The sequence below is a fragment of the Pezoporus occidentalis genome, unplaced genomic scaffold (assembly GCF_034315485.1).
Source record: "Pezoporus occidentalis ecotype Australia unplaced genomic scaffold, CSIRO_AGI_Poc_V1 ctg21, whole genome shotgun sequence".
Lineage (NCBI taxonomy): Eukaryota > Metazoa > Chordata > Aves > Psittaciformes > Psittacidae > Pezoporus > Pezoporus occidentalis.
Genome location: NW_026913964.1, coordinates 1,065,846 through 1,078,147, shown reverse-complemented (window position 1 = coordinate 1,078,147; position 12,302 = coordinate 1,065,846). Strand labels below are relative to the sequence as shown.

The following is a 12,302-nucleotide window of genomic DNA, read 5'->3' as shown; positions in this document are numbered from 1 at the left end:
TGGGGTCATCTAAGGACCAACTGTGGAAAATCTGGCAGCACTCCCCACTTTCCTTTCCTTGTCATTGAGTTGCAGAAAAAAACTTCAGACAAATGAAGTTGTCATGTGCACATGGTGGTGACAGTCGTCACCTAGATAAGGGCTTGGCTGTTGATAGCATTTTAGCCATGACTTTTCTGTACCTGTTTGACACTGCTTACTGCTACAAGAAGCAGATTTCTGAGACAGTAAATTGGTACTTTGAAAGTAGAATCTTCACTTTTCAGGAAAAGCACCTTGGGTCAGTTCCTCTGTGTGTTGAAATTTGCAGTTTCTTCAAGCTCTGTGTTCAAGTTTTTAGTTCTTCAGTTTTGAGGCTTTGAAACTATTTTGATGCTTGAGTTTCTTATGTAATTATCAGTCTCCAGGAACTGAGTCTTAAAATAAAGTGCCAGCTGTCACAAGCATCAGAACCAAAGGAGGAGCTGACAATCTATAAGCATAGGCAGGTGATGCGACTTACCCAGGGCCATACGGCAAGCTGAATCAGGATTAGAATTCAGGTCTTATGGTTCCCCAAAGAATACCATTCCCATGGGATCCAGCTGACTTTCTGGCACAGTTTTGCACAGGATACTGCAGTTTATGCCTCAGGTGGTTAAAACACACGTTTAAAACTGGTCTTAGTTACCTCTGTGTAGAAATACAAGACCTGTTGTTAGCTGTCTTTACTGGCAGTTGCATTTCTTATTATGTGCTGTGTCTGAGAAGATCCGCTTTCCAGGCTCTGGGAGAATTGTCTTGCAGGAGCAGGTCAATTGCTGGCCCCAGCACACACTGTGGCAGGAGATACCTGGTGTAATCCACAGGTCCTGAAGACTGGCTTTCTCTCAAGCTCTGTATCAGGTTGTTCAGATGTTGGACACTGCCCATATCTTGCCTGTGCAATGTCAGAGCTGACCTTGAGCACAGGCAACCAAACCTCTGGGTGTGTGGAAAGGGGACTGCAGAAAAACATTACACTCTGAGGCTGACCAGGGCAACTGGAGCCCATTGGCACCCCCATGGCGCTTCCATCTTCCTGGTAGAGGAGTTTTTGGTCTGTGGCATGGTTTTGAGCTGTGAAGGTGGCAAGAAACATTTGTTTGAGTTGAAGCTGGGACTCTCATGGAGTGGGTGCTGGTCAAACCGTGTACCCAAACATTTGGAATAGTCCTATGAATCTTTGTCAGTACCCGCTGATTGCAGCAGGCACCCCATGTCTATCAGTGTGTTCATTTGAACAGTGGATGTTTTCATACAGATTCAAAGGGAGGCTGGGCAAGTGTCTTGGAGGATGACAGAGGAACCCTGTGGCTCTGGAACTGGCCCAGGCTGACAGTGGTTAGAAGCTGGCAGATCTCTTCAGGGAAGCCTCTGAGCCTCTGTGCTTGCCCTGCTGTAATTTTTATCTTATCAGCCATTCATGGCCATTGTTGAAGGCAAAACGCTGGGCTAGATGAGCTCATGACCCATTGTGGATGTTCTTATGATGGAAATTAACAGTCCAAGATACAGAGATTGTCCTGACTCCAGGCTAGTGTAGAAATGAATTCACAGCTGGTGCTGACTCAATGACTACCTTGTCCTGCCACAAGAGACCTTGAAAAATGCATCCTGTCAGGAAGTTTTGTTAACAACCCCTGGCTTTGTCACTGGAGGAGGCTTGGCTGCATCTCACTGGGGAAGCCTTAGCAGGCTTGCCTGACCAAAAGCATTAGCTGTCCATACCTATCTTTGCCTTCTCCACTTGTCCAGCAAGAGTGGCTCTTCCCAAGCTATCTTTTTGCACCCAAGCCAGCTCTGCTGGCCTCACTTTTGGTACCAGTCTACAGTTTTAGCATTCTACTGACCTCAGCCTCTTTCAAAGTTGTCTTTCAGTGATGTCCTGAATCTTGCTGATGAAGCTGCTTCCCCAGTAGTTTGCAGTCATGATCTGTGACTGGGGAAGGTATGACAGTGATTATTAGCCTGAGATCTGCTTTGTGTCATACCTGCATTTATATTCTGCAGTGCCCTTACAAACAGGGATGGAGATGAAGAGCTTCTCAGTAAAAGACCTCTGGGAGAGAAGCCCATCAGAGCTGCAGTCTGTTTTGGTTACTGGGGATCTCTCTTATTTGATGTTTTGTTCCTCTTCTAATGCTGCCTCACCATTGAAAAAGCCACATCTGGCTTGAGGCCACTTAAAGCAGCTTGAACAAGTGACTCTGTCCTCCAACTGTTCAATTAATGGGCTTGATCTTTCCTATGCTAGTGAAATCTTTTCAGACTCTTGTCCTGTCAGGCTCCTAGCTCTTCCAATTCAGAGGCTTTTAGCTTAGCCAACATTTGGGAGCTACAGCTGGGCTTCTGATAAAATGAGGGGATGCTAGAGGCAGGGATGTAATGGGTCTGATTTCAGCTTGCAAATATGTCTTGGAGAGAACAGAACGCCCTCCTTGTACAATCTCTTGTTTGCTGCAGCAGAGCTAGGAGACATCAACTGCATGGGCTGCTCTGGCTTTTGAAATAGAAATGATGAAGCTAATAATAAGAAAGTAAAATTATCTCTACTTCTGTCTCTTGGGCACCCAGAGGGATGTTTCAGAAAACATGTCTTACTTGTGCTTTCTCTTATTCTGGCTGTTTTCTGCAACGCTGTCGTGGCTCTCGCTTTGAACTCCTGTTTCATTTCCTCCTTTGCTGCTGCCTGCACTCACCATCTGGTACAGGAGCTGCTTGTGCTGCAACTGTGGCTTTGCAGAAGGAATGGATCTAGCAAAAAGCTTCATCGAGGTGGCCTGTAGCAGCCAATAATTATCATTCACTGGTGTGGTCATGTGGTTCCTCACTGTAATCACCTGTAAAATCTAAGCAGCAGAAGGTATTTGGGTTTTTATTTTTAATTTCAAGTCCAGTTTTGCAACTTTTACTTGAATGTGAAAAGGAAGCTGGGGTTCTTTTGGACTTACCATGAGAAGCATGCTGACCGTTCATCTAATGGATAGAATCAAGCTTTAGTCTCCAAATTTTGCTTCAGTGGCTCCATAACACATAAAAAAAAAAGCTTGGTAGGAGGGTTTGTTTGAGAAAGAGCAAAAGAGACACCCGCTGCCTTCTTTCTGGTTTTGCTTTCTTCCCTCCTTTCCTCTACAGCATTCCCCAAGACTTGAGCCCAGCTGTGTCCATTTCTTGCCAGGGATGTCTACTTCACTAGGAACACATAATAGTACCCATTTATTGGTAGTCTTCTGCAGAGTTTCACATAAATATCTTCTCAAGTGACAGTAAATGGAGGTGCCCTGAAAAAACACTAATTTGAAAGGGGGAGCAGAGTGTTCTGCTTGTTATCTGAAGCAAAGCCACTCTCTGGCTCACAGACCAGCAGTAATAAATGGAGTCAAATAGCTCAGTACATAATTGCCTTCGCCTTTTGTGTCAGCTTCATATAGTTCTTGCATGTGACATTCTTCCTGGCGGCCATCATGCTCTTTGTCCTCCCATTGTACTAAGAGTGCAAACAGAATTACCTTGTTTGTTATCACAGCATCTGTACGTGGCTTTTAATTTCTTAGAGATTAAAAAAAAACAAGCCCACAACCCTCAAGCCCTCTTTGGCTGTCAGTTTAAATGTGCTCTCAGCCTGCTTGCACAGCTCACTTCTGCCCTGCAATGCAGAACACAGATCTGCAGAAGAAGTCTAAAGCAGTCAGTGCATTGAGGTTTAAGGAATGTGGTGGTGTTCCTGAAGAAAAGCTGTCTGGAGGGTGTTACGTGGCCTCAGTAAATTGGTAGTTGGGTTCGGGCAGGGAAGTGTTCTGTGCATCTTCTCAATGACAGTGCTGTGCTTAAAGGGGTGCTCTTGTTCCTAGGCTTTTTGTTTTAGGTACTTGTAAGAATGGGAATTATTTTATTTGGCCTCTGAAATCTCTCTCCGTAGTTTTGTGGTTTCCTTCCTATAAAGGTGAACATTTCAGATTAAAATTCTATTTGGCAGCTTACAAGCACTCAAAACAGAGGCTGGAAGGCAAGGGGGGGCAGGAGTGCCCAGCTTATTAAATTTTTCCCAGTGGAGACATTGCCTGGCCTTTCTTTGTGCTGTAAAAACATGAAGGGATATGAAGTTTCTATTTGGGGAGTGTTAACAAGAAAATGTCAGAGGGAAAAGGCAAGCCAGGGGATCTGGGTGGGAAAGGGCTGGGAGAGACATTCCTTCTCTTTCCTCCATCACTTGCACAGATCTTTCTCCTATCTGCCTTTGTCCTGCTCTGGGTTCTTGTAGTTGTGAGGAAGATTTGGTCTTCAAAGGTGGTACAGAAAAGCAGCAGGAGGAGGAAAAGCACATGTTATTGCCAGAGGAACCAAGACACGAGAGAACCATCCTGGTCAGGGCATTCAGGGAGCTGTGCAATAGCTGAGAGCAGGCCCTGCTCATGGTGTTCTAGGCCCCTGTCTCATCCCTTCTCCCATGCAGATTTACCTGCGGGCTTTAATATTCCCCTCTTATCCTCTTGTATCAGCTGAAGCCTTCCCTTGGCACCTGGCTTTCACCACCAGAGAACTTGAACTGCCCTGTAGGTCTGAGCCAGAGGAGGAAAGATGGCAAAAGAGCATCCTTGCTCCATGCATGGTCTGGAGGCCATCAGTATGGAGGATAACAGCTGTGTGGTAGGCTTGGTGACATCCATGTTGTGTACAGTGTGTACCTATGTGTGGTATGTACCTCTGACACAAGTTCCACACACCCCCGGTAAACAGACCATAGAATCACAGAACAGTTTGGTTTGGAAGGGACCTTTAAAGATCATCTAGTCCAGATACAGATGCTGAATATCGTTCTTTCAAACTAAAAAGCATGTAACCAAATGATGCATGGGGTGGAAGTGGAAGGTCACGTTTGACTGGGGTTTCTCTGTTTCCTGCCCTGCAGCTCTTCTGTTTGCTCTTGCCCTGGGAAAAAAGACTTTGAGAAGATGGAGAACCAGAGTGGAGCGCTCTTGGGATATGTCCGATGGGAAGGAGAAGAGGAAGGGGATGAGGAGGATGGGGTGGCTCCTGGTGCTTCTCCTTCCAGGCAGATGAGCAAACTGGAAGATGTGCAGGTGGAGATGCTCGAGAAGGCAAGGGAGCTCTTCCAGCTGTGTGACAAGGATGAGAAGGGTTTTATCACCAAGGTGGACATGCAGGTGAGGGAAAAAATCCTTCCTGTATCCTGGGAGGAGCTGTAAAGGCAGGGGTGGCAGAAGCGGGGAGAATGTTGTGTATCTTTACTTTTGACAAGGGTGCAGGTGGGCTGTGTCTCATTCAGGTTTCTGGGAGCAAAACTCTGCCACGGCCAGCTGCTAGGAGCCAAAAATCCCAGTAGGGCCTTGGACCTGCAGGGAATTCCTGGGATAAGTGGGACAGCAATTCCAAATTTTTAAGGAATGCATAAAATTAAAAAAAAATTGCAACAGTTCCTATGAGCATTAAGCAAGCAGTGGATGGGAGTTCTGGGGAGGGGAAAGCTTTGGTTTAATTTGAAAAACCGAAACAACAACCTCCGAAATCCCCCCCACAATCAACAAGGGGAAGAAAACCCACCAACCTCTTAAAAAAAGCTGTATATCTTCTTTGTTTCAATCATATCTAAAGCCTGAGCTCAGAAACTCACTTTAGGCCTGACCTGTAACTTTGCTGTAAAATGATGTTTTGCTGGTTCCTGTTAAGAACAGTATTTGTTAACAGAATCACTGTAGTTCTTTCTTAGTTTTGTTTTAATGGGTTATCAGGAAGGTTACATGTGGATTGTTTTTCTCCTGTCCCATCTTTCCCACCATCTATAATAAATACTTGGCAGGCCCATGCTGGTTTAATTACTGCCTCACTTTGGTTTGGGTTGTGTGATACCTAATTTTGTGTGGTTACATTAATAAATATTTACTAAGCTTTCACCTAAAGCTGCATATTTAACAGACAATAAGGAGGTTTTAGCCTACCCATCTTATTGTCTGGAAGCTTTTTTAGGTGCCACTTCGCATTATGTGTTCTGCACATGTATTATGAAGGGAAATCTCTCTCTGCTCCTTGTCTGTGTTGTGGGAATAATGATATGGTCCTAACAGGCAGAAGATGACAAAAGAAAGCTATTTCTCTGTTATGGACTGAACATTTTGATTATGATTTGCAAGATTTCCTGCAAGAGCTGGGAACTAAATCCAGACACCCACAAGTCTGTTCTTCCTCTATGGCCAAAGAGATGGAGCTGGTACCTGATGTGTCCAAAGAGAGCTCTCTTGGTAGCAGCAGTGGTCACAGGAGGCTGGCAATACCCCAGGGAGCAGCAACCTTTGGGTAGGGGTGGAAGGAGGCAGGCAGTGAGCTACAGGCAGTGGCTGTGAATTGCAGGAGGAAGAGGGTTGAGCTCCCTCCAACGAAAATAACCCAAAGTTCCCTCTCTGCAGTCCTGCTTGGATCACCAGTAATGGAAAGTGTCGCCGTATCAGTGGGTATTTGCGTCATCACTTGGTTTTACTGGCAGACTTACCGCATCCTGCCCAGGATGCAGTGCTGAAAGGGCACATCACTGTGGGCCAGAGCTGAGGATGGCAGGGACAGGAGCTATTCATAGGGATGACTTGAGTCTTTTGTTCGTTCTTTTGTCTTTGCAGCGGCTCCAGAGTGAACTTCCCCTAACCCTTGAGCAACTGGAGACTGTTTTTCACAGCTTGGAACAGAACAATAAGGGATACCTGACACCTGTGGAGTTCAGCTTGGGGCTAGGTAAGGACTGCACAGAGGCAGAGGAAGGAAAATGTACACCTGTGACATGATATTTTATGTTCTGCTGAAGCTGTACTAGCTATGCAGGGCAATGTTCCATGCTTATGTGAATATCATTGGAGAAGATGTGTGTGCAATACTGTTATCCCCCTTTCTGAGGCTTTGTGTTGCCTTCTTCCACAACTGTTACCTGCCTACCTGGTAGAGCCAGCTTCCAAACACCTCCTACTGGAGATGGTACATGCTTCAGCCTGTATCTGGCTGTATGATCTGCAGTTGTTCATCTCAGTAAGGACCTTTGCTGGATGAGAGGACAGAAATATGCCTTTTGGTAACTGTCTCCAGCTGGTAGCAGTGCTGTTCAAGGATAGTAGGAGTCCTATTAGTAGGCTCTCTGTGTTCCCAAATCTCATCATCTGGCACATTTGTCCCATATATAGCCATAGATGGACATCATGAGGGTACCTGCCTCAGTGCCATTGCTGGTAGAGATAGGCAAGATTTCTCTTTGTGTCAGTCCCCAGTTGTCAGGTACCACCTGTGTTGGCATCCTGGCTCCATGGGACTTGCTTCAGTCTAGGTAAAACACTTCATTATTGCATTCATTTGTGGTAATTTTTCTGTGTCTGGCTTCATTGAAGTCCTTTTCAGACTTTGCCCCTAACTCAAGATTTTGGCTTACATATTGCTGTCTTCCTTCTGGAGTGTCTGGGGACAGAAATCAAGGGAAGCTGCAATCAAGTCTATTTCTTGAGAGGGCTTCTTATATGGACTCTGAGAGGTTACAGGGTACATCTGCACTTCTGACAAAAGAGCATGCATTTAAATTGTTCAGTTTAAAGCGATCTGAAATCTTTCTAGGATGTCAAAATAATCTTCAGGCCATTCTCTACCTCAATTTTCTGAACTGTAAAAGAGATAATGAGATGTGACTCTTTCTTTAAAGCAGACACCCAAAATGCCTAATCTAAGCCTATCTCCTTAATTAACTATCTGAGCCTCAGGCTTACTCTGAGCTGAGTAGGGCTTTGTATCTCCACATAGCAGGTTTTTTCTAGCAACACATTTCAAGAGTGGGAGAGAAGCGGCTAAATCCTGGACATACAGAACTAAGAGCCATAGAACTGTAGAATAGTTTGGGTTGGAAGGGACCTTAAAGATCATCTAATTTCAACCCCCTGCCATGGGCAGGGATGAGAGTGCAAGATCACCCTCAGTAAAATATATCTATAAATTACACTTTGAGGTACACAAATAGTGAATATTTTTTTTCCCTTAGAGCAGCTTCCTGTTCTCATCTGTGCTCTGAACATCCTTGGCTCTTCGCCTCGTAGTCAAGATGTCATTTATGCCTTTTGAACCAAGCAGATCTGTTTTGGAAAGGAAAAGTAGCTGCTGATGGAGGTCTGACCTCTGTATGCAGGAAGGGGGCCTGCATTTTGAGTAGGATTGCTTGATTTGTTTCTTTGAGAATTTGTTCCCAGCACCAGTATTTGTCACGTGCCTTGCATAGCATGAAGTTCTCATGCCATTAGTGTCTCAGCATGAAACAGGATCCAGATAGCTGCAAGCCATCCATACATGGGATGGGGCAGGAGGGAGTGCTCAGGGAGGAAGTTCATTTTGCTCAGACACTATACACAATCCTAGCAAGAGGCAGTCCTTGTCCTGCAGCATTTGAATCAGAACAGATGTAGCACATGAGAAGGGAGGGGTAATGATCTCCTCACTTTTTTAAGCTGGGGACCTGAGGCATGGTGTTATTCTGTGCTGGGCTTGCAGCCACAGAAGCAGCTTGTGGGACCATTAACAACTGAACCCTCAGTGCTGCTACATGTCAATGAAGTGACCTAATGCTGCATACTTCATATGCAAGGGTGGTAGATCATCTTCACACAGATGTGAGCAGAGCCCTAACAGCCTGGTTTTGGGTTGGGAGCCAGTTTCAATCCCAGCATTGCAGACTGGACACTGACATCACCCAGGATGTCAGAACAGAGGCTCCTTACTGACCAGGAGCTGTATGCTACACCAGCAGCGCGCAGGCAGCTTCTCATGGAGCTCTGTCGAGCTGCCATATAAATAGCTTATTAAATGACATCCAATTTGACATTCTTTATTCTCCTTCTTCCCTCCTTCTTCCATTAGGAAAGTTAATAGGGATTGAATTGTGTCAAGGGGCAGGGAGAATGGACCGCTCCAGACATGAGGAGACCTTTGAATCAGGCTGGTCAGATGACTTGGACCCGGCAGATGATGATGAAGAGAAACGATTCTGTTCCATGATGGAGCAGCTCGGCACAGTCCAGATGTTTGAAGAGTAAGTAGAGGAGTCACATGGCATGACTTCTAACATGTTTTGATCTTGCAATACTAAAACTTCGAAGTGCCAGCAAAGACCAAAGAGGTGAACTTAGTTGATTGCTCTCTGAAGCACTTCTTGGGATTTCTGTACTGCTATCTTGGGTTTTCATATGCTTGGTAACAAATGCAGTGAAGTCTGGGTTTTCTCATCAGTTATCAATTACTTTTAGTGCAGTGATTTTTGCAGAGTTTCCCAAACTAGAATTCATACCACAGATGTAAAATGTAACAATGGCATGGAAGCCCATCTGCACACAACAAATGAAAAGGATCATGTGAGGGTTAGACGAGGTAAGGAGGATTAAGTGTGCTGTCTGTTCCAAAATGGTGTGTGACTGTTCACATATGTTCAGACAATCTTAGCTCTGAAAGTCTCTGTGAAGGATCTGTGTTCAAAGCACTGCTTGTGACTGGGTTGATCTTGAAGAGTGTGGAAGGCTAAACTGGGCAATGGATGCTCACCTGAGCCCTGAAACTTGATATTAATGCTCTTGCATGTGGCCCCAGTAAAGTCTTCGGGCCCCGGTTTCATCCACCTTTTTTTTAGGGCTTTCCCAAGTGAAGTATAACTGGTTCTTACTGATGCATGTCTGCTGGGGCTGGGGTGCCCAACTGCATCTGTGGGAGCCCTTTGTTTCAGATATCATAGTCTGACAGTGTTGTCAGTTTGCAGGGAGCAGCCCAGGTAGGGCAGGAGACAGACAGGACTGGAGACAGAAGCTGGGAGTGGAGGAGTTCGCTGCTTACAGAGCTGCAGCTGTCATAAAACAAATTTTATTTTTTGTCTCGTTTGCAGTGTGATGCAAAGCATCTACATGTGTCTGTTAATGCTAAACAACTTCTGTCCTGAAGAATTCTGTAAAGCCGCTATGCCTCAGATAATGAGATGACACTGTGAAAAGCCATGTTATTGTTCTGGAGAAAGAGTCTGCTGTTTATGACTGCTTTGAGAAGCATCAGGTCTTAGAGTGGAATTATCCTGTGGTTTTTTTAGACCACTTACTTGCAATTTTATGCAATGAGTTCAGTAGCTACTTCATGTCATGCCTTTGTGCCAAGCCAGCTGTTGTAAAGAAGTAATATAAAACAGAAGCTAATTGGGGTCAGAGCAGGAGTCTAAACTATCTTCACTGGTTTTGCTAGAAATAAATTGTTTTGTTTATTAACAGGATTAAAACTGTTCTTTTATCTAAACCATGAAGTTTTTATGAACTGCTATTTCAATTTGGGACAGAAAAAGAAGGCTATCTTGCAGTGGTGGCAGGGGGCATCAACAGCTTTTTGGTTGGGATTTTTGTTTGCTTTTTCATAGAGAGTATTACAGGAGACACCTAGACAAAGAGAAACATCTCTATGTATAATTATTCTGTGTATTTCAAGATATATTTCAGTTCCTCCAAAGTACTCAATGGATTTAATAAATAAATAAATAAGCTCTTCCCTGAAAAGAAGCATGAAGTGATGTCTGCAGGCTTATAAGACTCTCTAGGAAAGAGTAAGTTTGTAAGTGCTGTGTTTGAGTTGCAATGAATTAATTGCCAAAACAGTGTTGTTACTTCATGTTCAGAAAAGAAGACTTTGGGTTTCCAGGGCTTCCTCTATTGTTATCCTGATGAGACACCTAGGAAAACTTGCTTCTTTTGTTTTTGTGCCCCAGTTTCCATACTTGTAAAATAAAATAATACAGTCCTGAGAAAAAACACCTATGTGATATGTGCTAAAAGTTGAGCTGTAACAGTTTGCTGCTTGACCATAGCTCACAGCAGATTTGCTCAATGTTCTTCTCCAAGTCTTGGTTTAGACACCAAATGCGTTATTGCTGAATACTTAGAAAAATAATAATTCCAGGTTTGCTTCCTAGGTTTCTTTCTTTGTAGTCTTCTTTCAGATGACTTTCTTTATTTTAACCTTACAGTAGATCTCACTTCACATGCATGCTCCATCACTGTCCAACTTCCCTCTTTGCTAGGTGATGTAATGGAGGGTGTCACAGGAGAAGAGCAGTTTGTCCTGAGTGCATGTTGGAGTTGGAATAACAGTCCATAAGAGGACACAAACTCATTTGCTTTCCTTCTCTCCCACATGCTTGCACCAGTCCACGAGAGATTCGGGAGCTCTGGGCTCGGCTACGAAAAGAGCGTCCGGAGCTGTTATCCAATTTTGAAGAGTTTCTGTTGCGTGTTTCATCATACATAAGGGAGGTGAATCATGAGAAGGAATCTATGGAACAGGCACTGAAGCGGTAAGAACATCATGACCATTTGCTGTCAGGAACCAGCTGATGCTTGGATGCTGCGTCAAATGCAAGTTGAGGCTGGGTTAGAGGACACAGAGATTTTTCTTGCTTTAATAAAATGACTCTTTACCTTGATCTGGTTCCCACAGGTTTGTTTTGCATCAGTGTCCACTCATAACATTTGGTCTGGTTGAAATCCTACTCAATGCTACACAGCTGTTAGTGGGAATCTGTTCCCACCCTCCTCTCCTGTTTTCTTTCTGTATTCTTTTTCTCTCTCCTGACCTGTGGGCCCCATACCTTTTGTAGGAAGGAGACAGACCATGACCGAGAAGTCAGGTGCCTTTATGAAGAAATGGAGCAACAGATCAAAGCAGAAAGGGAGAGGCTGATCTGCCAGGTACCTCATCTCTCTTGGCTGAAGTCAAACTTTCTCTGTTCTGAAGCAGACGTGATGGCCTATTTGGCCAAGAACAACTCTTACTGTGCTGGTTGTTGTATGCACAGCTGTATCTTTACGTCTGCAGGAAGCACTGAGACATGACAGGAGTAACCTGCTCCAGAAGGAACTGCACAGCAAAGAGCAGGAGCTGGAGAAAATCCTTTACTGCCAAAAGAAGGTAACAAGACCTAAATCCTTTCTAAAGAAGCACATCCCCTTCTGCTATCTTCCTGCTAAGGTCTCTCCTGACTGAGAATGGTTTTCATCTGCTGAGGGTTTGTACAAGCTAAACTGCTGCTAGCTAGTCTAGTTCTCTCTGTCTCTGAAGGAGGAGTTGAAGTCGTTTGTCAAGTGATTGGTTTGTCCTCTACTGTAATGTCTTAGCGTGAATGTTTTGATCACACGTTTTCTTATCTGCTTTGTTTTCTCTTGACACAATCCTCCTGTCAGTTGTGCAATAACCATTTGGCAAGGAAGACAGGGTTTTTACACATACAT

At 44.5% G+C, this 12,302-nt stretch overlaps 1 protein-coding gene across 9 annotated transcripts in view; it reads left to right on the top strand.

Moving 5' to 3' along the window:
• CRACR2B (calcium release activated channel regulator 2B) overlaps positions 1-12,302 on the top strand; it is a 46,829-nt gene that overhangs the window by 13,802 nt on the left and 20,725 nt on the right. For 7 of the 9 annotated variants that reach the window (XR_009964906.1, XR_009964905.1, XM_062619125.1 and 4 more), the window contains exons 2-7: positions 4,931-5,186; positions 6,651-6,762; positions 8,911-9,082; positions 11,222-11,368; positions 11,672-11,762; positions 11,890-11,982. Coding sequence is in view for 7 of the 9 variants with exons in the window: in XM_062619125.1 (XP_062475109.1) it covers positions 4,974-5,186; positions 6,651-6,762; positions 8,911-9,082; positions 11,222-11,368; positions 11,672-11,762; positions 11,890-11,982 (828 nt within the window). In the remaining 2 variants the exon portion in view is untranslated. Of the gene's footprint in view, positions 1-3,684; positions 3,784-4,930; positions 5,187-6,650; positions 6,763-8,910; positions 9,083-11,221; positions 11,369-11,671; positions 11,763-11,889; positions 11,983-12,302 lie in introns of those variants that run through there. The other 2 variants (XM_062619121.1, XM_062619124.1) reach the window with 2 other exon arrangements.